Below are 24,206 nucleotides of genomic sequence, written 5' to 3'. Positions count from 1 at the left end.
TCCTCTGTGATCCCTTGTGCTGGGGGCACGACTCGGCCCTGTAAACCCTGGTGATCAAGCCAAAATATCAGTGATGTTCCCTGAACAAGTGGAAAAGATCCTGTGATTCTCACTTCCAGCTACCAGCTTGCTGGCTGCGAGGGCAAGCCATGAGCTGGTGGGGATATGCTGGGACCCACATCTCCCTGCTCCCCTGGGATTCCCCTGCTTCAGGAGAGCCCTCTGTACTCCATGTTGGAGTGCTCTGCTGTGAATTGTGCCTCCTACAAACAGGGCCTGTTTTCCATGATGTAACAAAAGCCTTTCCAGACCCCTCAAAAGCCTTCTCTGACCTTGCTACATGTGTGCCAAGACTGGCATAGGAGCAGTGCTTCTGCCGGGTCAGCAGAACTCTACACCCAGTGCTCCTGTCCAAAGTCTCCCGGAGGGAGGAAGGGTGTGTGTTGGGGTGTGGGTGCCTGTAAGCGGGAAGCGCCCTGAAGTGCCTTTCCGTGTCAACCTCGTTGAAATAGGGCTGGACTAGAGGTGCCAAGCGGAGGGAGCACAGAACCACCGAGGGCGGGGCAGCCTGCACACCTCGCCCAGCCCGTGCTCCTGGGGGTGCCCGTGGGGACGAGGCCAAGCTCCCCTGGGCACAGGCTGCGCCCCCACAGGATCACGGGGCCTGCCGAGCTGGGAGGGACCCACGCGTCCAGCTCCGGCACAGGCCCCCCCGAGGCTCACACCGTGCGCTGGAGAGCCTTCCCCAGACGCTTCTGAAACTCTGCCAGGCTGGTGCTGCGACCCCTTCCTTCCCTGGGGAGGCCGTCCCGGTGCCCGACCCGCCCTGCCCGGGCCTTTCCCGGGCCTCTCCCGGCATCCAACGCCGCCCGTGACTGACGGGCCCGGGCCCGCCCCGGGACGCGGCTTCCGGCGGCGGCGGCGCGCGCACGTGTGACGTCATCGGCCCCGGAAGGGCGGCGGAGGGGGAAGGGGCCGCGGGGCCCGTCCGGTCCGAGCTCCGGCTCCGAGCCCGGTCCCGTGCCCCCGGCTCCCGCCGAAATGACGCTCGCCGTCTTCTTCGGGTGCACCTTCATCGCCTTCGGGCCCGCCTTCGGCCTCTTCATCTTCACCATCGCCCGCGACCCGCTCCGCATCATCATCCTCATCGCCGGGTCAGTCAGCCATGGGGGCTCCGGTGCCGCCGGGCTGCGGGACCACGATGGGCTCCAGGAGCGGCGTGAGCGGGGCGGGGCGCTGGGACCAGCTCCGGTGCTGCTACCAGAACGATGGTGGCGGGGGCACTGATTCTGCTGCTGGTGCTGGTCCCAGTTCGGATGCAGTGGGCTGCTGTTCCCAGTGCCTCAGCACGCTCACTGTAGTCGCGACAGGGGAGCTGGTACCAGTGCCGGTGCTGGTACGGTGTGGGCGTGACAGGGGTGCTGGTACCACTATGGGTGTGACAGGGTGGTGGTGGCATCAGGGCTGTGAGAGGCATGTGACTGGTGCTGGCTGAGGCACTGTGGTGGCTGCAGCAGGCACGCCAGTGCTCACACTGCTGCTGTTGTGGGCTCACCGGAGTCACCAGTGCTCACACTGCTGCTGTTGTGGGCTCACTGGGTCACCAGTACTGGTACTGGTGCTGATGTGGGCTCACTGGAGTCACCAGTGCTCACACTGGTGCGGATGTAGGCTCACTGGAGTCACCACTGTGCATGTTGGTGCTGTTGTGGGCTCACTGGAGTAACCAGTGCTCACACTCGTGCTGTTGTGGGCTCACTGGAGTAACCAGTGCTCACACTGGTGCTGTTATGGGCTCACTGGAATCTCCAGTACTCACACTGGTGCTGCTGCTTGCATGACAGGAGCACTAATATTGTTTGTCTTACTGTCACAGCACATAGTAGACACGAGAACTCATACAGTACCAGTGGAGGGTTGGTAATGGTACTGGTGCATGTGTGCAGCTGGGAAACTGGTACCAGTACCGCTGTGGGACCAGAAGGACGTGGTACTGGAAGTGGTACTGGCATGGATATGAGCCTGGTGCTGGTACTGCTGTGGGCACAACAGGGGCACTGGTGCCAGTTCTGGTGACCAGTGGGGCAGGTGTGCAGGGACAGCACAGCAGTGAGACCCATCTGGGCACCACCTGCCCCGCACCAGTACCAAAGTGGCACTGGTGCTGGTTGGAGAGTGGGCACGGCTGGGCACAGCTGCCAGTGCCAGTCCCAGCACAGTGGGGGCTCTGGCACATCAGCGGTGCCAGCAAGCTCTGTCTCTTACAGGGCTTTCTTCTGGCTGGTGTCACTGCTGCTCTCATCCCTCATCTGGTTTATCGCAGTGAAAGCCAGCGACCCCCAGGATGAGCGGCTGCAGAAGGGGCTCCTGATTTTTGGGGTGATGTTCTCTGTGCTGCTGCAGGAGGCCTTCCGCTTCCTTTACTACAAGCTCCTCAGGTAATGGCATCTCCCCCACTGTGCCAGCACTGCTGGATGCTCTTCCCAGCTGTGGTGGTGCCAGGTTTTGCCTGTGAGCTGCTGGACTGGGGGGAGTGTCAGGTGTGGTGGGAAGCTGTCTCAGTGCTTACCCCGAGCACGTGGGTGGCGCCTGTTTCAGTGTGTTGACCCCAGTGGGTCTGCAGAGCAGCCCTAAGGTCTGGAGCATCTGGTGCCCTGTTTGAGCAGCTGGGTCACAGTCTCAAAGCAGCCTGGGCAGCTTCCAGTCTTCCTGATACCATTGTCTTGGAGTGCAGGGTTTTGCTGCCAGGGGAGCGCGTGCTGCACCCTGTCCTGTGGATGGACAGACACTGTGCTGGGCTGGGCAGGCAGGCACAGGGAGGTGTCCTTCATACTCCACGGTCTTCCTGGGAGAATGCAGGGGGGAGCCCTGTGGGCAGGCTCCCTGCGGCAGGGCCCTGCCGGAGGCGGACAGGCAGAGGGTAGCAGAGCTCCACGGAGCAGCCTCTGACATAAAACCGCTGCGTTTCCTTTGCCTTGCGATCTCCGGTCCCAAGCACTGCTGTTCTCCCTAGGCTGAGGAACTGCCTGGCATCCTCCTAGCCTATTGCATCCCTAGTTGGTACAAATTACAAAGCCTCTCCTCTCACAGTTTCCCTCCACATTGAATTTTTTTAACTCTTCAAGCTCTTCCTGCACCTCCTCCATTGTTAGTCAACATCTTTCTAAGTGCGGAGATCAGGTACGGCCTCCCACGCCTGCAGTGGGGCTGCTTTCCATGCGGGGGTGCTGCTTGCCTTACACCCAGCGTCCTGCTCACACCAGCCCTGCTCTGCCGGGCTGGCTGGCACCCGCATTCCTCTGTGGACAATCTTTCTGTGTGGCCTCACATGATTTTCACATGCCTGGTTTTTCTGGTGGTCAGTCACACGGACAGTCTCCGTGGTGGGTGTTGCTCGGGGAGGGGGAGGTTGCCAGGAAGGTGCCATGGTGCAGAGTGAACACTGCACCATGCCTCAGGAGGTGGCTTGGCTGTGCTGAACTCCAGTGTGCTCTCACTCCACAGGAAGGCCATTGAGGGGCTGGTGGCCCTCAGTGAGGACGGCTACTCCCCCATTTCCATTCAGCAAATGGCATATGGTGAGTGCTGTGCAGAGTGGAGCACCCTGACTGTGGGGCAGGGGGTGGGCCTGGGCAGGGCTGAGGATGGTGCTGGGAGCAATGGATTTCTCATGCCAAAGCTCGCTCAGAGCTGCATGGGGTGACCCTTGGGAGGTTCCGGGTTTAACAGTGTCCCTGTCCTGGCAGTGGCTGGCGTAGGCTTTGGTCTCATGAGCGGCGCCTTCTCCATGATCAATCTCCTGGCAGACGCATTAGGGCCTGGCACTGTGGGCATCCATGGGGATTCACAGCTGTATTTCCTGACCTCAGGTGAGTAACTGGCACCCTTTGCTCACATCTCTGCCCCACCTCAGATGCAGCAGATGAGATGCTGGAGTTTTCCCTCCTACATTGTCTTATCCATGCTGCACTCTCACCTACCTGAGACCCTTATAATCCCCTGTCACATATCTCTGTGGCAAACCCTTCTTGCTGTCCCCTGTGATCCTCCCTGCTCTTCATTTCATGTCTCCCACCTGTGGAATCTTACCCAGCACCTCCCAGTCCAGCCAAACGGTTTCTCTACCCTCTCTTTACTGATTCATCTCCATCTCTTCCCCAAGTCTGCTGGCTAAGTCAAGTGGGTGAGTCCCTGGTGACGCCTCTTCTTCTCCCTGCAGCTTTTATGACCATGGTGCTGATTTTCCTTCACACCTTCTGGGGGATCATCTTCTTTCATGGCTGTGAGCACCGGCGCTGGTGGGAGATCGCAGCAGTCATTATCATGCATCTCACTGTTTCGGGGTTGGTGAGTAACTGGGAGCAGGGCTCTGTGCTGGGACCTGTATTCAGAGTACTGGTCCCTGTGCTGGTGGGAAATAGCCTTTGGCACTAGCAAAGGAGCTGGCCCTTCACAAACCAAATCCTGGGGCTGGTGCCGCCTGTCTCACTCCATTCATTGAGGTGACAACACTGCCACACATCCTGTCCCTGTCCTCTCCTGCCTGCTCACCTTTCTCTTCTCATTCCTCTCTCTGCAGTCGTTTTGCAACCCCATGTACGTGGGCAGCCTGGTGCCCTCCTACCTGCTGATGGCTGCTGCCGCTGCCTGGGCTTACCTGCTCTCGGGGGGATCCGTGCAGAACCTGCAGCGCTTCCTGCTCTGTAAGTGCTGCTCCAGAGAGGGGGTGGGGGACACTCTGGGTCTCATGGGGTACCCAGACTGGTGCTAGGATGGTGAGAGGTTGTCCCAATGTCTCAAGCAAGGGTATCATCCCCTTGTCTCCCAGAGCAGAGGAGCAGGTGGTTTTTGAGGCCGTTGTCAGGTTGTCGCCTCTCCTGCGGGAAGTGGGGTGGAATTTGGTGAAAACTCACTGTTTCTCTTCCTGGTTCCTGCAGGTTTACAGAGCGGAGCCAGCCCCCAACCAGGATCCTGAGGCCCTGCAGGATGTTCCGGTCCCCAGTCACCCCTCCCCTCCCTTCCTATCCTGGCGGCAGGATCGGCCATCACCTTCTTTGCAATATCTTTTCTCCTGGACTGGGGGACCCTGGCCAGCCCTGGTGGGGCAGGCACTGGGGTCCAGCTGTGGCAGCCAGCCAACCAGTGTGGCTGAGACTGGCTCACTCCAACGCCCCTTTGGGAGTCCCCATAAAACACCTCAGTTTTGGGGGACCCAACTTTGCTGGCCCTGCTGTGAGCTCAGCCCCAGTTAGCCTGCCTGTGACTGCCAGAGGCTTGAGCCCAAAGAAACCCATCGCTTCTCCCCCCGCTGCCACAGATGTGCTGTCCCCCATGCCAGGGCAGGGGGCCTGCATTGCCTCCTCGCTGCAGGGTGGAGGAAGGGGCTTTGCAAAGTGCTGCCGTGCCCTGGGTCGTGGCTGACTGCTGTAGTGCTCCTTTCTCCACCTCTCTGCCCAGTCCTGCTGCCCCAGGAGCCACAGCCCTGGCAGGGCTGAGCTGGCATCCTGGTGCAGCAGGATGGTGCTGGGGGACCCGTGGGTACTGACACCATGCAGGATGGGAGAGGGAGAGGGAAAAAGACAGTATCCAAAGGACCCAGTGGGCATGGAGGGTGGTGGAGGGTTTGGGAGGACATGCAATGCCACAGCTGTTGCCGGCACAGATTTGGGAGGGGGTTCAAGGGACCATTCCAATGGATCATTGCCCTCTCCTGTTCTTGGGGATTTTCAGGCGGGTACCAGCCCTGGTTCTGTGCCACAGGGCTGGGAGGGAGAAACTGCCATCGGGCTGAAAAGGCAGTTTTATCCACAGTGGGCTTTTATACCAATAAAATTAAGTACCACAGACAAGTGGGGTTCTGTGTGGCCAGCAGTGCTGCCCTTGTGGGGAGGGTACAAGCAGTGGTAACAATGGCTTTGTAGTGGTGTGGCTGGAGGGGGATGGTCTGGAAGTTGCAGACCCTGTTTGCCTGCAGGCCTTGCTCCTGCTCTGTCCATCCTAACAGTGGCTGAACTCTAATTTTACAGCTTTGGGGTGGAGGCCACTGAGGGCTGTAGCTAGGGAGGTTCCTCTCCCACACAGGGCCAGTTTATTAAGGTTTTGTCATGTCCATAAAGCTCTCTGGGACTTCGCTCTAGCTCCACAGGAGCCATCATGAAAGGTGGGAGGTAGCCACAGATCTAGGGTTGTCCTGGCTAATCTAGCTGTGATAAAGCCAGAGGTGAGCTGGGTGGGGGCTACCCAGCAGGCAAGCAGTGGCTCTGCCACCTTCAACTCTGCCTTTCTTCAGCCTTACCAAGCCACAGCTATGTTTTTCCAATGCTTTGCACAAATAAGAGGAGGAAGAAGTCCCAGAGTGATGGAGGGCAGGGCTGGGCTGTAGAAGAAGCCTTGTGCTGCTTACTCTGGAGCTCTGCCCAGTGCACAGAGGCTGATACTGTCTTTGCTGGTTGGGAAGGGGTCCCTGCCCACCCCTCTCCACTGTGATTTCAGCTGAACCAGGGTGCTCTTTCCTGCCCCACAGCTTCCCACAAAGGCAGCAGAGACATCTGGTACCATGGGAGGATTTTACTTTTTTTTAATGAGTTTTTACCTTTTTTATAACAAAAATATCTATTGGGGCCAAATGCTGCCCCCCAGACAAACAGTCCATGTGGGCAGCCCGTGCAGCCAAGGCGTGCTGGAGCACTGGTCTTCCTTGACCTGGGGTGGGAGTGAGGGGAGGTGGGGTGACAGGCTGAGACAGTGGGGCTGGGACTGCCACAGAGGTGTGGAGTTCACGCAGTGTTCTCGGTGCTGGCTGCCGTGTAGATGACCTTGGATTTGGTTGGCGAGTCCAGCCTGGTGGGGAAAGAAAGGGGGAAACTGTTAGACTAGGAGGGAGGTCCTGTTGCCTGAAACCACCATTAAACCCTCTTCTTGTGGGGGCCCTGGACCAATCCTGCCCCCAGGCACTGTCCTCCTGTGTCTCCCCATTGCTCACCGTGTGTTCTGGCTGCGGTGCTTATAGATGTACAGCAGGAAGGCCAGTGCTGTGACAGCAAAGAGCACCCCGAAGAGCACAGCCAGCACATCTCCTGCAAGCCAAGCACAGCCACGTTACACTGGGGAGGGTCCCCTGCAACTACTGGCTGAGGAAGAGCAGGCAAGGAGTAGGCTGGTAGCCCAAGGGCAGAGGGGACACAAAGAACCAGCCTTGGCTGGGCACACTTACCTGCATGAAATGAGCTGGAGTGTCCTTCTGAAAAGGAGACAAAGACTGGAAGATGAGAACCAGCAGCATGGATGCTAGAGCAGCCCTACAAACCCACTGTGGCTGCCCACCCCCAGCTCAGCACGTGGCTTGCACAAGACCCCGATTCCCAGGCAGGTACACCCCCTGCCCACCTTCCCCTGCTTTGTGCCAGCCCCTCACCTACCTGCTGTTGCTGAATCATCACTACCTGTAAAGAGAGACAACACAGTCAGGGCACAGCCTTTGAAGTATTTGGGAAGTCTCAAGCCTGAAGGCCTTTGGGTTCCACTTCCAAAGTAGGGCTGCCTACAAGACTCCCATCAGCTGCCACATCTCCAGCAGCTCACAGTATCTTGCTGCAGGAAGCCCAGCCCTGACACCCTGCCAGAAGCATGAGAAAAGGGAAGAAAAAGGGATCCCTGAACCACAGCCTACACCTGAGCCTCGCTGAGCCCAGCCAGAAACTTCCCCCACTGTTGTTGCGACAGCCAAGGAAGCAGGCAGGGTGCTGAGCACTGCAGCACCCCATGACTGCACAGGAGACCCCGAGAGGCACCTGGGCAGAGCCCAGCAGGCAGCAGCCATGGGGACAGTTGCCTGAGATGGTCAGCAGCTCCCAGGGAGGAGGCAGCCACACATTGCAGGTAGGGCACCTGGCATGGGGATGGCTTGGTGGCCCTGCATGCTGGGAGGGAGCTGTGCTGGGCAAATGTTTGCCCAGCATGAAAGCATGGTATTTAAAGAGCTGCGTTATCATCTGTACATGGCTCGGGTATGGTGCACAGAGTGGCACTATCTATGGGCTCTATCCAGCTACATGGCTGCTGCAGGAAAGCTGCCACCTCCACCCAGCAGCTTATAACAGGAGTGCTTAACTCGAGCTGGGGGTGACTGTCAGAAAGATCAACAAGCAATGGCACAGAAGGTGCAGCTGCAAGCAAAACAAGGTGTGATCCATCCATCTCAGTGCTCAGCAGCCCCAAGGGCTAAAGCAGGCAGTTAGCACTGATGTGGGGAGAAACCCCCAGCAATCCTGTGCACGCAAGGCAGGGGACCGGTAACGTCATCCAAGAGTACTGGGACATTCTCCTGGCACTTGTGGCTTTGTTACAGTGGGGATTTGTGTATAGAAATAGCAAATAATGGAAAAAAAAAAAGTAGAGCTGGGCAACACCCCCCTTGCCCCAGTGTTGGGAGGCTTTGGAACAGCTTCTGCAAGAAAGTAGTAAAAGAAAGGCTTGGAGGTAAATGGAAAATATGATAAAGTATCTAAGAGGTTTACCAAAGATAGAGCATGCCAGCCTAACCCGATATCCTTCTTTGATAAGTGATATTCTAGACAAAGAAAATGTGGTAGATTTTATCTCTCCCAGTTCCAGTGAAGCATTTGATGCAGTGCCACATGGGAAACTGCTAGCCAGGCTGAAGACCACAGTGATTAAAAGCCTAGAGCCATTAGCAAGCAGGCTGCAGGTGGAACGGTGAGGGAAGTGCCTTACACCACATTGTGTGGTTATTGAGGCATTGCCCAGAGGCCTGGGACCAACCCTGTGCTGTTCCTATTAGTCACCTTCACCAAAGGTGTGGGAAATGCCATCAGAACAGAAAAGGAACAGGATGTTGAATAGAAAACCCCCAGTGACCTCAGGGAGCAGCAATGGGCAAAAACTCAGTGATGCAAAGCAATAGTCACACCTGATGATTAATAGTGATTTCTACTCATGCCTGGAAATCACCAATGCAAGTAAGGCCTTCAAGGAGAAATAGAGGGTGGGCGTTCAGGGAGCCCTCAGGCAGGGGACTGTGTGCTTGGCCAGGATGGCTGTGAGGCTGTGCTGACAGAGCACAACCTTCAGCAGGAGTCCCCAGCACTGCCCTTCCTGCAGGATTTGGGGAGGGGTGTTCACTGCAAGCTCGTACCTCTGGCAGCTCCTACTGAATTTATCTATTGCTTTTGGGATTGAAGTAGCTAGCTGGAGTGCTAGGACCTGCCTCTTTGCTCCTGACCATGCATCCCCTAGTCCTGCTGCTGTTACATCTGCAAGACTAAGGATAAAATAAGTTTCTATAGACCAGTCTTCCCCAGGCAGGGTGAAGGAAGTGCAGGAATGGGAGAGAGCAGGACCCTAAGACCATTGCTGCCACATGTCACTTGCCAGGCAGGTCTAAGCCATGCTGTGTTTCTGCAGGATACACAAAGCACTGAGTCCTGCTGCTGCCCCCCATCACTGCATCCCTGCTGCTGGGAGCAGCCTGAGCACACTCAGCACTCTTACCAGGAATGTGTTTCACTGAAGGGGAGGTCTGGAAACTCGCCAGCACCCGCCGCCCGTGCAGGCTCTGCACTGGTCGGTAATTGTTCTGCAAAAGCTCGTCCTCAGGGCTTTTCAGGGTGGAAACCAACAGTGACATCTGGAAGGAGAGCAGTGTGAGCAGAATAGCATATAACATATGTGGGAATAACATCCCGCTTTTGGGAGCGGATGAGCTGCAGAGCCCTGGCACAGGGCACCTGCACCAGCTCACAGGGAGAGGCTGGGAAAGACCCAGTGCAGAGCTCATTGCCCTGACAGACCTGGTGATGAGAGAGCAGCATGGTCTGGTTGAAGATTGTCCACTTGACTGTCTGGTAGCAGGGAGGGGTGGTCAGAGAGCCATTATAGTGAAAGTAGAGTTTCAGGTTGGCAGGCAGCAGACCGGCAATGTTGAATCCAGGCACCAAGGTTTCTTGTCCTGGGAGAGGACACATAATGGGAGTGAGACTGGTACAAACCCCTTGGAGGGCAACAGCATGAAGATCATGGGCAGTGTGGCACTGCATGTGCTGCAGCTTTGCTGAGCAGCTGGTTTCTCTGCTGGGCTGCAGCCCCTGACACAGTATGAGGTGGGACAGGGCCTTACCTACTTCTTCGATTTCATGCAGATGCTTAAGTATTTCATGGTAGTATTGGTTCTCCCCATGCCCAACCTGCAACACAGAGACCCCAAGGTAGCAGCAAGGCCACGGGATGAGATGGTGATGGCAGCAGGGAGGTACTGCTCCTTGAGAGAGGCACCCAGTGACATCTTCATTCTTATCAGGGCTGATCTGCCCTTTCTCTCCCCTTCTTCCAAAGTATATTTGCACCTCTGTCAGTCCCCAAAACTGTGTCCAACTCTGCCCACCCCAGTCCCATCCTCCTGCTGCTGATCCATGAAACTCACCTCCAGAAAGGCTCCCAGTACAGCCAGGCCATCTGGGTGAACCATTGCTTCTGTAAGGCTGTCATACTTGGTATTGTAGTGGACCACATGGATCTGGAAGGGAAAAATGCAATTCCAGTGCCTGATGGATGCCACTGGGAGATGCTCACTCCCACAGGGCTACAGCCTGCTGACACAAGGGCTGTGAGACAAATGCAGGTGGGATGAGTACCACTGCAGGGAAGGGAAAATGCTGGTGGGTCTGCTGGTGCAAAGCAGCCAGCATGAAGCTCTGCCTGCAGGAACTTCCCTGCTCATCAACAGCAAATCAACGCTCTGTCCTGTATAACAGGGGCTAATACCGCAGAGCCAGGCTCAGTTTGAGGACAGCAGCTAGAGAAGGAGGGATAAAACCAGATGGGAGCTGGCAGAGCAAGAGGACAGTGTGTACAGAGTAAACAGTCCCTGTAGCTCCCAAAGCAGGCTCACAGCCTCCAGAAAATCTGGCTTCCACAGCCTGGGGACGGCCACAGCTCCTGCACCATCAGCCCAGGACCAGGCTTGTGCATGAGTCTGGCTCAGCATCAAAGTGTGGCCTGCCACACCAAACTCCATTGCTGCAGAGCAGCCCAGGATCCTGGCCAGGAATTACAGCCCACATCCAGGGACAGCCATGGGCGAGGAGCATGAGAGCATTCCGGTGCCTCCTGTGCCCAGCACCACGAGGGGAAAGGTGCATCCAGCACCTGAGGGCTCCTCACCTCGGCAGCAAAGCGGCGCCCGTTGAGAGTGTGCTCGGAGCCGGGTCCTGCCGGGGAGCCCCAGTGCAGGTGCAGCTGTGCAGCTCGGTACTGCTGGGCATAGCCACCAGCCAGGGCCAGCGAGTCGGGCAGCTCAAGGACAACTGCAGAGCCAGAAGGAAGAGGTCAGGAACACAACACAAAGCCCAGCCCATTCCGCAGGTACGCAAAGGAGGTGTCTCGAGGGAAACAGTCGCTCTGGGTTTCTAGAAGCTGGTCATAACAGAAAACCTTGCTTTCCATTTGTCATGAGGCTGTGGGCAGGCCTGCCAATGCGGCAGGGTTCAGCTTCAGACCTAAGGTTGTAGGATACTGCAGTAAATATGTCAGCTTCAAAAAGAGCTGCTATGAAAATGCTGGAAAGTGAAGAGCCCCTCCACAAAGACTCCTGGGGCCAGCTCCAAGCCAAATGTTATCCAACAATTAATTCAGTAAGTGAGAATAATATAAAGAGACCGTGAACAAAATTCATAGAGAAGGATACTGGCAGAGTGGTGGACATCTATGAGAGCAGGGCAAAGGGACAGAGAGCTGCAACTCTTGGCGAGCTGGGACCTTTCAAATAAAGCAGCCTGCAAGTGTATGACAGCACTGGAGCTAGTGCCACAGAGGCATTAAATATTTTGAAAGTACTTAGAGCTAAAACTTTTGCCCCTTTGGATACCATAAATTCATACTTTGATTTTTCTTTACTTTAGTGTGGTTTGTCCAGCTATTTTGGACTACTGCAGCAATGTGGCAAATCTAAAACTGAGTTACCTGGACATGTGGCAAAAATATCAGGAGCATCTCTGGACCCTGAGAAAGGCTGTCCTATCCTTTTAAGCACCTTTTCCTGATTTTTAATGTAAAGTCTTTTCCTTTTTCCTTTATTAAATGGGGTGTCCCTTAGTTACATCACTAATAGGGCACAAATTTGGGATTAACTGCATAACAGGGCTGTGATGAGTCATTGGCCATCTCAAGTTCCTTGCCACTGGGTTCAGAGATAGAAAACTCAAATACAGGAAGTGAGAAACTGTTCCCTCCCTATGAATTTATCTGTTTTTACACTTCTTTTATATACGTAAACCATTGTCTTCTTTCTCCTAACTACCTGAGTCATTTTCAAGCCCTCAAAAAATCTTATATAACATTTACACTTTGTTACCAAAATGAGTAACTGTACAAATAGCTAACTAGGCTTGCAACTTTTTATTTATTTATGGCTTTTCATAAGGCAGAACAGTGGTTGCCACAATAAAAAAGGCGTCTTAAAAGCCTTGTGAGAAAGTACTTCCCCTCTCCCCAATGAAAATGCTCTCACTGCTTTTCTAAACACCAAGCAACACCAGATGCCAGGGTGTCTAAAATAGCAACTACTGAGCTCAACTAGTTTAACTCTGCAGGCACATTAGGGCAGGAGGCCACAGTGTAGAGCCCTGTGCATGCAGCACGCAGCTGATCTGACCATACACAGCAAGCCTGACCTGTCAAGTTTGCTGTACACACAGGTCAGCTCCATCTCGTTGGCCACCAGGGCAAGGAGGTGCCTTATCACACCATCAGCAAGTCCCTAAGGCCCTTTCTCCATAACCCTTTCTTAGCTCAGGGGCTGGCCGACATCAGCGTGCACAAAACTTTCTGCCTCCTCCAAGAAAAAGCTGGTAACAACCAGGTCCAACCATGCCAGCTGTGGAAAAATGTGGTTTTCCTCCATATCTGGAATACCGAGGCTGATACTAAAATAACATGAATAAGTCGTGTCCAAAAAGTTGTTTACAAAAACCATGCTGGTATTGGAGAAGGAAAAAAAAAAACCTATGAAAATTTCTTAAGATCTTGAGATAGAATCCTCAAGTACAGACAAAGTAAGGTGGCAAATGTTGTGCCCTAAAAGACAGGTGTAAGTAGCTTAAAGTCTAAGCCACATACAAAGACTGATGAGTCCTTTGAAAGTGAAATGCAGAGGAGGAACCAGTGGCTCAAAATACACATCAGAAATATCATGGACACATTTTTAAAGAAGATGTGGAGTTAACAAATTTCTGGAGCTGGCTCCCAATGGCTCTGGACATGTTGGGGCTTCTCACCTTGTCCAGGAAAACAAATGGACATGTAAAATTTCTATAGCCTGTTGCTTCCCTTTTGGCCTAGGAGGCAACAGGGTCATGGCCTGCTTCCCAGAGCCCAGGGGAAAGGCATCAGAGAAGCCCAGTCCTGCGGGGAGAGTCTGAGCATCCTCTCCTTGTTCTCCAGCCCCTGCAGCTGCCTCTGCCCCCACCTGTGTGCCCATTGTTCTTCAGCTTGAGCAGCTGGTTGGCAGGCAGGCTGTACCCAGAGAGCTGGATGGGCCGCAGGTCAGGGCTGAAGATGGCCTGGGCTGTGTCAACATTGATGGGTGACTGCTTGGTGCCCCCGCAGTCCAGGTAGTCCGTGCTCCAGTGCTTCAGGTCTGGTGACAGAAGGAAGGGAAGGACTGTCAGTGAGATCCTCAGGGTGAGGAGACCTCCAGAAAGAAGGCTTGGGGTGCTGGGGAAGGGGACTTGCACTGGCCAGGGAGGTAGCCATGCACATAAGTTTAGTTTCCATGAAGTTAGCTTGGGAGCAGCTTTATGTCAACATGTGACTGAATGCAGCTGTATCAGGAAAGGTCTCAGAGCATGGTGAGCTGCCAGGAAAGTCTATTTTTGGGGTGTTTAGGAAGAGTGCAAGAAGATCATTTACAAGTGGATTTGGCAAGCAGAGGAGCTGCTGCCCTGCAGCTCATCACACACAGGCTGCCCTGCACAGCCTGGCCTCTGGCAGGTACCACCTCAGGGCTGCTGGAGCAAGGTACCACAGTGCTCCTGGGCTCTGTGGCAAAGGGACAGCTGACATGGCTGGGCTGCCGCTGAAATGGCCACCTCTTCCCAGCGCTACAGCTGGGATAAGCACGGCTGATGCCTCAGAAACCTCCCTTTGCACTGCAGAGGACTGCTTCTAGCGTGTCATGGACCAGTGCAAACCCAGGCTTGTCCCCAGGCCAGCTCCTCACAGGACCCCTGTAAATATGGAGCTGGGTGTGAGCAGCTGAGCCAAACCCCAGAGTGATGGGGCAGTCGAGGGTGTATCTGTCACAGCACTGTGGTGATGCCCACCATGGGTGCTGTGGAGAAGCTCCCCAGGCCGTGCTGCAAGGGCAGGGCCAGGCAGGATAGGATGGGGAGGAAGGGTGACAGAGGGCAGAGGTGAAGACAAGCTAATCCCTGGGCTGGTCAAAGTCCCAGTATGGGCTGCAAGTCCAGCGTGGGGAGAGCAGCCTTTTCCCCCCTTGGCACAGGGTCGGGGAGCTCTCATTGAGGGAGGAGCCCTTCCCTGAGGGTCATCCCCCACACCCACGGGGCTGGGAAAGCCCTCATTGGAGCTGCTGCTTCCTGGTGAAATCAGATCAACCTCTGGCTCTTCAGCCCATCCATGCCTGAGTGCGGGCGCTGTGTCAGGGTCAGGCAGGAGGGAAGGGTGAGTCGTGGAGTGTGCACGGAAGCCTTGTAATAATTAACCACAGCTGGCTCTGTTCCAGGATCTGCTGGGTAGTAGGAAAAAAGCAGAAGTAACTGCAGGGTATTTACCTTCATAGCTCCAGTGGCTGTGGCCTTGAAAAAAAAGAAAAGAAAGAACCACATGAATGGAAGGGAAAGGTTGTCAGCAAACACACCTCTACCAGGCAGCAGGTCTCCAGGCTCCCACTGCCTTCCATCCCCCTCCCCACCTTTGCTTTCCCACTCTCCCTCTGTCCCAGCAAAGGGCATGCTCCCAGAGGGTACTGCCTCCTCAGAGCACAGGTAAGTCCCTTGCAGTTGTCAGTCAGAGGGAAAACCCCAGGTCTGACATTTTGTCGTCATTCTCAAAAAAGAAAAATCAGAGACACTGGCTTCCATTACTGAGCAGCTGTACCAGCTCCAGAGCAGCCAGAACCTCCCACTGCCCAAGGACAAGGTGCTCTACAAGGGCAGCTCTCACACTCCTAGAGGAGTTTGGGCAGCAAGGTGCACTGCACCGTGCAGACACCCTCCTCCAACCTGGGAAAGCTGCCCTGGCACTGACAGCAGAGGAAAGAAATGAGCATCAAAACCTCCTTACATCAGTGACCGCCCCTGCAGTGGGGATGGACTTTCACGGAAAAATGTGCCAGGCCAAATGCTCAGCTCTTGTTCCTAGCTGTAGTTCTTATGATCACCCAAATGCCCACACAGGGCTTCATAAGGTCCTACCATGCAAAACCTTTTCCTTTGGAAAAGCAGGAGGGAGGATGGGGCATCCCATGCCAGGACCTCTGCACTTCTTGTGTCACTCATGGGTCACAGCAGGGCAAGATGTGACCTGAGCTTCCCACAGCTGGTGGTGTACCAGATCTCTAGATCTAATGTGCACACCTAGAGGGGAAAAGCCCTCCTGGGAAGGTCCTGAGAGTACCCAGTACTTAAAAGGCTGGCCCTTGCACTGTTACTCTCCTCCAGAGCTGCCAGTAATGCCTGAATTCTTAGCACATCACTGGAGCTGGCCCTAGAAGTGCACCAGAACCTCTTCTCAGATGCCGCTGACCAAACACCTTTGCTATCACCAGCCCTTCTAAACAACCAGCTCCAGGCAAAGGGATGTGAGGCTCAAATTTGCCCCAGGCAGGAAAACATAGCCCAAAAGGATAATGTGACTGCTCTGGCTGGCACAACAGGTAATTCATAGGCTCCTCCTCTGTTTTGTCCTTACCAGCAAACTTGTCGCTGCAGACAGGCTGTTGGCACTTCCCAGCCCTTGAGTGCAGGAGCAGAGATTGCCAGGATGGGACAGGTTTGGGGCAAAGGGGGGCGTTCATACAGCAGCAATGACATGGAGGAGCATTTAAGAGGTAGAGCTGAGCCCAAATATCATCTCTGTCCCTCAGTGGGGCCATTTGGTGGGGGTTTGCCAGCCTGGCCAGATGCAGGAGGGTCTCAGCAGGAGCTGTGCCGGCCCCCATCCCGGCTGCTGACAAGAGCCATCGACACGCTGCTGCTATTAATAGGAGTGGATTCCAGCTCAGGGGTGAGAAATGAGGAGACAAGCTTTCCCAGGCCCAGATGTCCCATGCAAGGCCCTAACCCAGCAGGATCCTGCCCTGCACTCAGCGAGGATCCAGGCATGGGCACTGCTGGGGGTCTTGGTGCATGTGCTGCTGGGGAGCGTGGATCACCACAGCCAGGCTGGAATGGGAAGGGCTGGAGGGTGTTCAGGGCACTGTGTGTTGCAGAGATGGGAACAGATCTTGGGGCTCTGTCCTGTGTGACTGGTGACTCACTTCTGTCACATTTCTGACACTCAGGAGCAATGCTTAGGAATCTCTTTGGTATTCCCAAGGGCATAGGAAGAAGGAGTAGCAAGCAGAGGACCGGGCAACCTCTGCTGTGTGCACCAGGACACGTGGGCTGTGGGACAGACTGCAGTGCCGTCTCCATGTCTGCTTGCATGGCACTGCCCAGGGATGCACCCAGCTGTGCTACAGCAAGCTGAGATTCACCTATCCTGCCCACCTTGCTCACACAAAGGGTACCTGCTACCTGGGCACTGGCTTTGCACAAAATCCAGAGAACATGGACCCTTCTCCAGAAACACAGTATGTCTTCTCTCACACTGCTCCCACTCTCCTACCCCTCCTGGCACTATTTGCACAAAGAAACACTCACACTGGGGCAGTCCTGGCACAGGTAAGGCACAGCACCTCAGGGCTGGCACATGGTTCACTGCACATGCTTCTACTGGCACAGCCTACCCCAACACCCCACTTTTTGCTCACCTTCAGGGACTCTGCCTGGACAGAAAGCAGCTCCAACATCGTATCACAGACAGCAATAGCCCTGTGCTGACACCTGCCCTGCTGTGTCAGCACTGTACCAATTACCTCAGGTTCCCACATCTCCCAGCACATGCCTATTCTCACAGCTGAGGCGTCTCTGGACCCTCCTCACAGCCTCCTGCCAGCTCAGCTCGGACACCCCAAAGGCAGTAGCTGCACCCAGGAGCCAGTTCAACCCACCGCAACCCAACAGACTTCCTCAGGGATGTCTCAGCATCAAAACCAAAAGGATCTATGAGGTCTTATACACCCACTGAAGTCCCCTTGAGTGTGTTTTCCCATCCCGTGGATCTGGGTGCAGTGATGGCACAGCCAGGCCGCCCCCTTCAAGCAGGCATCTCTCAGGCGCAGCTGTGCAGGGCTGGGCCCCCCTGGCACACGCACCGAGCGCTGCAGGAGAGCGCCGAGGCGAGCCCCGGGTCAGGCTCTCAGCATCGGCCCCTGCCTCGGCACGGCTCGGAGCAGCCCTGCACCAACTCCTCCGATCCCTTCCACCTGGGGGCATTTGCAATCTCGCATCCCTTTTCCGTGAACATTAACCCACTGCCCTGCCCAAGTGCCGATTTGCATAGCTCAGTCTGCCTCCCACACCTCCCGCCGGAGCACGTCCGCTCCTCCCAAGGGCCGTGCGATGATGCCAGGTCTCTCTCCTGCCCGGCTGCTGCCGCTCGCCGCTAAAGACGTGGCTGCCCCTGGGCAGCGGGTGCTGCAGCTCTTGGCGTGCCCTGCCTTCCCTCGGAGCACCCACTGACCCGGCAGGGACTGCAGAGCGCTCCCAAAAACGTGGGAGGACACAGCCCTGGTGATGCGACGCGCACAGCTGGAGATAACGTGCAAGAAGAACGTGCAAGAAGAGAAGTTCCTTGCAGGGGTTCCAGCAGGAGAGCACAGCAGGGTGCTGACAGGATCTGCCTGCCCTTGCAGGCAAAAACGCCTCCGTTCCCAGCCGCGCAGAGCCCGCCGGCTCACCTGAGTGCCGCCTGCCACCCGCCTTTCCCCAGCGGCCCGCGATCCAGCCCACGAGCTTCCCCCCTTCACACCCTCCCTTTGTGCTTTCTCCTGCTGTTCCTTGCTCCCACTCAGCCCTCCCATTCTGGGATACAGGCTTTGCTGCAAGTGCCAGCTCCCTTCCCTCCTTGACATCCAACACCATCCAAAACACTTTCCCGCCGAGCTCAGGCGGACGCTGCCATTACCAGCGTGCTGCTCCGCATGTCCTGCAGTCCGGGAGGAAGGGTAGGAGCAGCTTTTGGCAGCATGAGGAGCCAGCTCAACCGCTGGCTGCTGCGAATTCCACGTAGGAAAGGCACCGATGCAGCAGGCTGCACCCAGGAGACCTCACCAAGGGCACGCAGGGATGGACTGTGCACCCAAAGGACTCAGGATCATTTGCACAGACCAGGAGGCAGCCCGCAGCAGGGACAAACAATAAGGAAGGAGACCAGGGGTTTGCCCAGTAGGTCTGCACCTTCTATCCTGACTTTTTCATATTTTAGGCTTTGTGCAGCCTGAGGCTGCTGCAGACCACCTGATAGCACTGAAACACGTGCTGCTCACAGCGTGGATGCTGCCTGACAGCAGCACAGCCACTCCTGCTCTCTGCTCGCCTTGAACTCTAGAAGCTCAATGGCTTGTGTGTGGCATGCAGGACAGTGAGTTCACTTCCAGCTCTTCCCTCCTGCTCTCTTATCAACTGGGCGCACTGTGCCTTGTGCTCAGACACAGGGAGTGCTGGCATCCTGCCAGAGCCCCCTCTTCCCACTGGGACCCAATCCTGAGCCACACCTGGCTCAAAGCCCCATGGGATGAGGTCAGCTCACAGATGCCAGACCAGAACCACTCTGCTGTCCCAGGCTATGAAGGGATCAGTGGAGCTCATGGCCCAGAAGAAACGGTAAGTGGAGTGTTATTCCCAAGGGTCAGTAGGCTAGGAGGTACCAGGCCATGCAGAGATGCACAGAGTGCAGGTGCCAAAGTAGGGAGCAGCCACAGCAGCCATGTCCCAGCCTACAAAACACATCCAAACACCATGTCATTTGAAGGCAGTGTCCTGATTGTGGAACCTGGACTGTGCCACTGTGCTCACGCTGCCCAAAGCCAGTTCTCCAATCTGTGGCAAACACGGCACAGGCACAGGGTCTGGGCAGGGGCATGCATAACCCGAGCATCCTTCTGCCAAGCCCCACAGGAAGTGTCTCTATGGGAGGCTGTGCCATCCCAGCCCCATCTTCTCCCTGGTTTCTCCCTCCAGACCGACCCGACGCAGCAGCACCCATGTGCTTTCAGCCCAGGACACCACTCCATGTGCTGCCCATGGGAGCACTGATCCCTCCCAAACCTGGCTGCATTAAAGCCCCTTTGTGTTTATAAACTCTGATCCACTGCAAGCCTTTGGGATCAGCCTTTAATCTGCCACTGGCAGCACAGGTCGCTGCAGGGATTGTTCTTTGTTCTCCTGGTGGAGAACTGCTTGGGCTATGGATCCCAACACTGCCAGGTCCCCCCAGGAGGGGCAAGGGTTTGGGTCAAGGAAGGCATAGGACAGGCTTTAGTCCAGGGCATGTTCCTGGGGTATTGCTCCTGCTCCTTCCAAACCCAGCTGCCCCAGCAATTGTTGGGGGAAACAGGAAACAATCAGAGTGCTGAAGAGCAAGGGCCATCCCAACGAAAGGGAAGAAAATGGGGAAATCCCAGAGGACAGGCCAGTGCTTGGAGCTGGGGAGAGAGATGAATAAGAAGTATTAAGCAAGAAAGATAGGTTCACTTGGAGAAAAAGGACATTGGAGAATGAGCAAGAAGAGGATACTGAGAGCAAGACACATCTGAAGAGGGAGAGGAAACAGGGAAAGGGAGATGCTGTTTCCCAAAGACACACTTAGCGTGGGACTCGGGTCTCTGGGCAAGCCAGAGTCTTCTCAGGGAACAACCTCATGGCAAATCCCTGAGCACGTGCTGAGTCCTGGGAAGCCACCAGCCCTACCTCATGCACTAGCCTGGAGGAAGAGGAAACTAGCTCCCCACCCGGCAGAGGTGCTGAGACACGCAGGTCCTGGCAGCTGGCAGGAGCCTTGTAGGGTTCCAGCCATTACCTGCTTCCCATGGGATTCCATCCAGAAATTCAGCCTCTTAACACTGGTATAGCATGGGCTAACTTGCCTGTTCCCTACTGACCTCCTGGCCACCTCCTTTCCTCTGCTCCATCCCCGTCCTCCCACCCAGCCATCCCAAGCCTCACGCAGTGTCCAGCCCCTCGGCCAGCGCAGCACACCGGCATGCTGAACGCCCGACACCCTCCCACCCTGTGGCCTGGGTTACTTAATCTCTGTGGCAAGAACTGTCTGCATCCCCATCTCTGTCCAGGGTTCAGCCCGGCAAGGGCGGCAAGAGCGGCTCTGCTAAGTGATTCATTGGAATAACAAAAGCAGCTCCTGGCACAAAACAATTCCTGGTCCTTGCCACAGGGCAGCTGTCCTGGCACAGGTCAGGACAACTCCTTACCAGAGGCAAAACCAAGGACACGCTATGAGGCTGAGCCCGGGAAACAAACCTGTGGGCAAAGCGGGAACAAGGAGCATGAACAGGGACAACAAAGTCCCTGCGCAGGACTCAGCCCCAGAAGAGCAAATCTACAGCACTCCCCCAAAATTCCTGCAGAGCGCTGGCGGTGCCTCAGCCTCCAATCAGAAAAGGAGCCAACACCAAAGACCCAGGACTTTTTCCCTGAACCTATAACTCCGAAAGCCCCCACAACACCAGCAAGACATCTCACGGGGAGGAGGAGGAGGGGCACACAACCCTGCAGCCCTGCGTTCTGTCACGTCCCCCGTCCCCCATGGTCAGCCCCCCTCCAGCTCTGCAGCAGGGCCAGACCCCGTTCCCTGGGAGCCGCGGGGGACGAGGGGGGCGCAGGGCAGCCCAGCCGACATCCTGCAGGGTGAAGGGGCCCGGCCGCCGTTCCCCACGCCGGGAGCGGGGCTGGAACCTCCGGGCGGACCCCGGGAGCAAGCAGGGACTGCTTGGTGCACAGCCCTTGTAGCCCCATCGCAGGAAGCTCTGAGCCCCTCAGTCTGATGCGAGAGGGACTTAGCGAGGGAAAAGGGCTGCGGACAAAGCGAGGGCCCAGCCCCTGGGCAGGGGTCGGGCCAGTGGAGCCGCACGGGAGTTGGCGGGAGCGGGGACAAAGGCAGGGACGTGCTGGGGGGTGCAGCGCCCGCAGCTGGGCGATGCTGGGGGGCCGCATCTCCGCAGAGGCACCTCATCCTGGGACGCACCTGGAGCCCTAACACGGGTGCAGCAGGAGGCACAGCAGCCCCTCCACCCCCAAAACCAAGCAAGGGGAGAACTCCCAGGCATTGGTGATACCTCTCCACAAAGCATCAGACATCCCAAATCCAGCACGCCTTGCACTGGGGCGCTCCGTTCACCAAAGACCCCCAGCCTAGCAAAGGAGGGAATCCTGCACATCAGGGCACCCCATGTATCGGAGACCCCAAACTCAGCACTGGGGTGCTGCACGCATCAGGCTGCTGAGGCACTGGCGGTCCCAAACTCAGCTCCGAGGCGCCCCGTGCACGGGAACCCCAAAGGAGCAGCGGGGCGCCCCACGCCTCATGGAGCCCCGCGCACCGAGGGACCCCCCGCTCACCTTTCCCCGCGGAGTGCGGGGTCTCTTCGCCGCCGTGTTCCTGTTCGGAGCCGGCACGGGCCGGGGCGGGCAGGAGCAGGAGCGGGAGTAGGAGCGAGACCCGCAGCGCGGCGCGGTTCATCTCCGGCAAGTGCGCGGGTGCGGGACGGCGGCTCCGTGCCTGCCCGCCCGCCCGGCCGCACGTAAGTGAGAGCGGGCGGGGAGGAGGAGGCGGCTCTGACTCACGCCTCCGTTACCTTTTATAGGGGCTGGAGCCAAAGTCTGCCGCCGCACGGTCCAGGCAGGTGAGCTGCCCGGCGCGGGACTCGAACGCGGGACTGCCCCGGGGGCGCCCCCGGCCCAGCCCAGCCCAGCCCAGCCCGGTCCCACGCCAGGACACGCGGGGCAGCCGGGGCGGGGGAGCCCAGTCGGCTCCTCAGCCCCTTCAGCTACGGGGTGTTCCCTCTCCTCACCGATGGTTCAAGGACCCCTCACGGGTGGGGGGTCCCTCTCCCAGCAGTTGGTGAAAGACCCCTCAGCCATTGGGTGTCCCCTGTCCTCAGTGACGAGGGAATGGGCTCTCAGTACTCGGTGTCTCCTCTCCTCAGTGATGAGTCTGGGATCTGTCAGCCATGGGTTTCCACTCTCCTCAGCAGTGGTTGTCTGCTCTCTTCAGCAATGAAGTTGGCACCCCTTGGCCGTGACTGTCCCCTCTCCTCAGTGGTCAGCCAGGGACCCCTCCATCATGGATGTCCTCTCTCCTCAGAGTTGAGTGAAGAGCCCTTTGATAGTGGCCGTCCCCTGCCCTCAGTAATGGTGTTGGGACCCCTGAGCAAAGGGCCTCTCAGTGGTGGGTGTCCACTCTCCTCAGCAATGGGTGAAGGACCCTGCCCTATTGAGATGCAGAATCTCCATGGCTGTCCCCTCTCCTCAGTGGGGAGTGAAGGACTCTGCTTGATGATGGATAGTTAAGAAAAACATTTCTACTTGATGGCACAACTCCACTCTGGGCAGAAGTCTTTCTTCTGCTCCTCAGAGGTGGCAGGAAGCATGTGGGTGCTGCTCTGTGTACGTACAGTGTACCTGGATACCAAAAAGCTTTGAACAAGGTTCTGCACCAAAAGTGACCAGGCACATGGACAACAGACTGTAGTACATGTTGCTAGATGCAAAGTGCTGCACATTTGGTGTAATCAAGGATGCACAGCATGAGGGTGAGCTTTAATCAGCTAATGAAACACATTAGAAGAGACCAGAGAGACGTGGTAATGTCAGCTCACCACTTGCCAAGAAAAAAAGTGAAGTAAGCATCAGAGATTATCAAGAAAGAAACAAAACCCAAACCAAAACAAAAAGTCCCCCCCATCCTGCTGTTGAATAAATCTTGGGTGAAAACTCCTCTCATTTTTTGCCCATGGTTTTGTTTCTCCCATCACAAAAGGGTCAGGGACAGAAACAGCATGTATGGGGGCCCCAGGGCTGTTTGGGGGCGAGAGTGATTTTCATGAAAAGAAGGAGCAAAGCAGGCATGGCTGCCCAGCCTGGTGGAGTGAATTCTGTGCCCATGGCACCCTGGCTTGTATCACACCAGAGAGCAGGGAATGAGCACTTACTCTCTCCAGATAGCAGATTTACAGCACAACCAATGAGAATCATCCAGCAGAAAGTTTGAGTCCAACCAGCAAATAGTTTTTTTTCACGTGGTGAAGAAGGGAATGGGAAAATCCTTTCTGTCAACATGTAATTTGTGCACACACAAAAAGGTACTGGACAAGTTAGTGGGATATTGTGCCTTTCTCTGCGGCACTGCCTCTGTGCCATGCCCCATAGGCTCCACACCTCTGCTAAACCAGTTTGCCCAGCTCTTTCCCAGCCCAAATCACTGGTCAGCCCAACACCTTCCTTTACAAATGTGCTCAGCGTAGCTGTGTGAATACATCCATATCCACAGGCTTGCCATTGCTGCAAGAAGGCTCGAGATCCATCAAGCAGTACAGAAGATCTGTCTGGGGCTGGATTTTTTCCTTTTGCTCCTTCTGGAGCAGAAGGAACGCATGCCAAAAAGTTGGCAGCTGGCGACACAAGCTACCATTGGCCATTGGCTACCTGGCACCATGGGCTTCTGCCTTGGGCTGTGCCAGAAATGGTCCCTCTCTTTTAGAAGGCTTTGACAGAGAACTCTGTCCGGGGGTGACCTGCAGGTAGGATCAATGCAATTATTCTGATCCACCTCATTCCTTCCCACAGCACATAAACTGAACCATTGGATAAGAAGATATTAATTTGTCCATGCTCAAGGAAGCAGGGCTGTGGGAGGAAAGCAAACCATAAACTGTAATTCCAGTGCACTCTCCTGCTCATATCCTGTGGTTTATCTAAATGGTCTTTATCCTGAAGGGAGATGAAGAAGGCAGTTATATACAGCAGAGGAATGACAATCTACCCTTTTTTCAGGACAAGACCCTGAGGTTTCCCACCTCACACCTGAGTTTATCACTTCTGCTTGCTTCTCCA

The 24,206-nt window shown here is 56.0% G+C and overlaps 2 protein-coding genes across 2 annotated transcripts; one reads left to right on the top strand and one right to left on the bottom strand.

Annotated features, from left to right (window-relative positions):
• The first annotated feature begins 955 nt into the window (after positions 1–955).
• Positions 956–5,849, top strand: LOC132086490 (gamma-secretase subunit Aph-1b-like). The gene is made up of 7 exons (XM_059492210.1): positions 956–1,154; positions 2,268–2,438; positions 3,505–3,578; positions 3,747–3,869; positions 4,220–4,347; positions 4,580–4,703; positions 4,938–5,849. Exons 1-7 carry the CDS (start codon positions 1,042–1,044, stop codon positions 4,973–4,975), a joined length of 771 nt encoding a protein of 256 aa, XP_059348193.1. The 5' UTR covers positions 956–1,041; the 3' UTR covers positions 4,976–5,849.
• Positions 5,850–6,588: 739 nt separating this feature from the next.
• On the bottom strand, positions 6,589–21,884 carry CA9 (carbonic anhydrase 9). The gene is made up of 12 exons (XM_059492635.1): positions 21,714–21,884; positions 14,808–14,831; positions 13,481–13,651; positions 11,179–11,321; positions 10,439–10,531; positions 10,136–10,202; positions 9,810–9,967; positions 9,511–9,646; positions 7,419–7,442; positions 7,214–7,240; positions 6,983–7,076; positions 6,589–6,840 (listed from the first exon to the last, which is right to left on the bottom strand). Exons 1-12 carry the CDS (start codon positions 21,832–21,834, stop codon positions 6,777–6,779), a joined length of 1,122 nt encoding a protein of 373 aa, XP_059348618.1. The 5' UTR covers positions 21,835–21,884; the 3' UTR covers positions 6,589–6,776.
• Positions 21,885–24,206: the final 2,322 nt, after the last annotated feature.

Source organism: Ammospiza nelsoni, chromosome Z, assembly GCF_027579445.1.
Source record: "Ammospiza nelsoni isolate bAmmNel1 chromosome Z, bAmmNel1.pri, whole genome shotgun sequence".
Lineage (NCBI taxonomy): Eukaryota > Metazoa > Chordata > Aves > Passeriformes > Passerellidae > Ammospiza > Ammospiza nelsoni.
The sequence above is the reverse complement of the archived record's forward strand: the minus strand, read 5'-3'. Positions and strand labels throughout refer to the sequence as shown.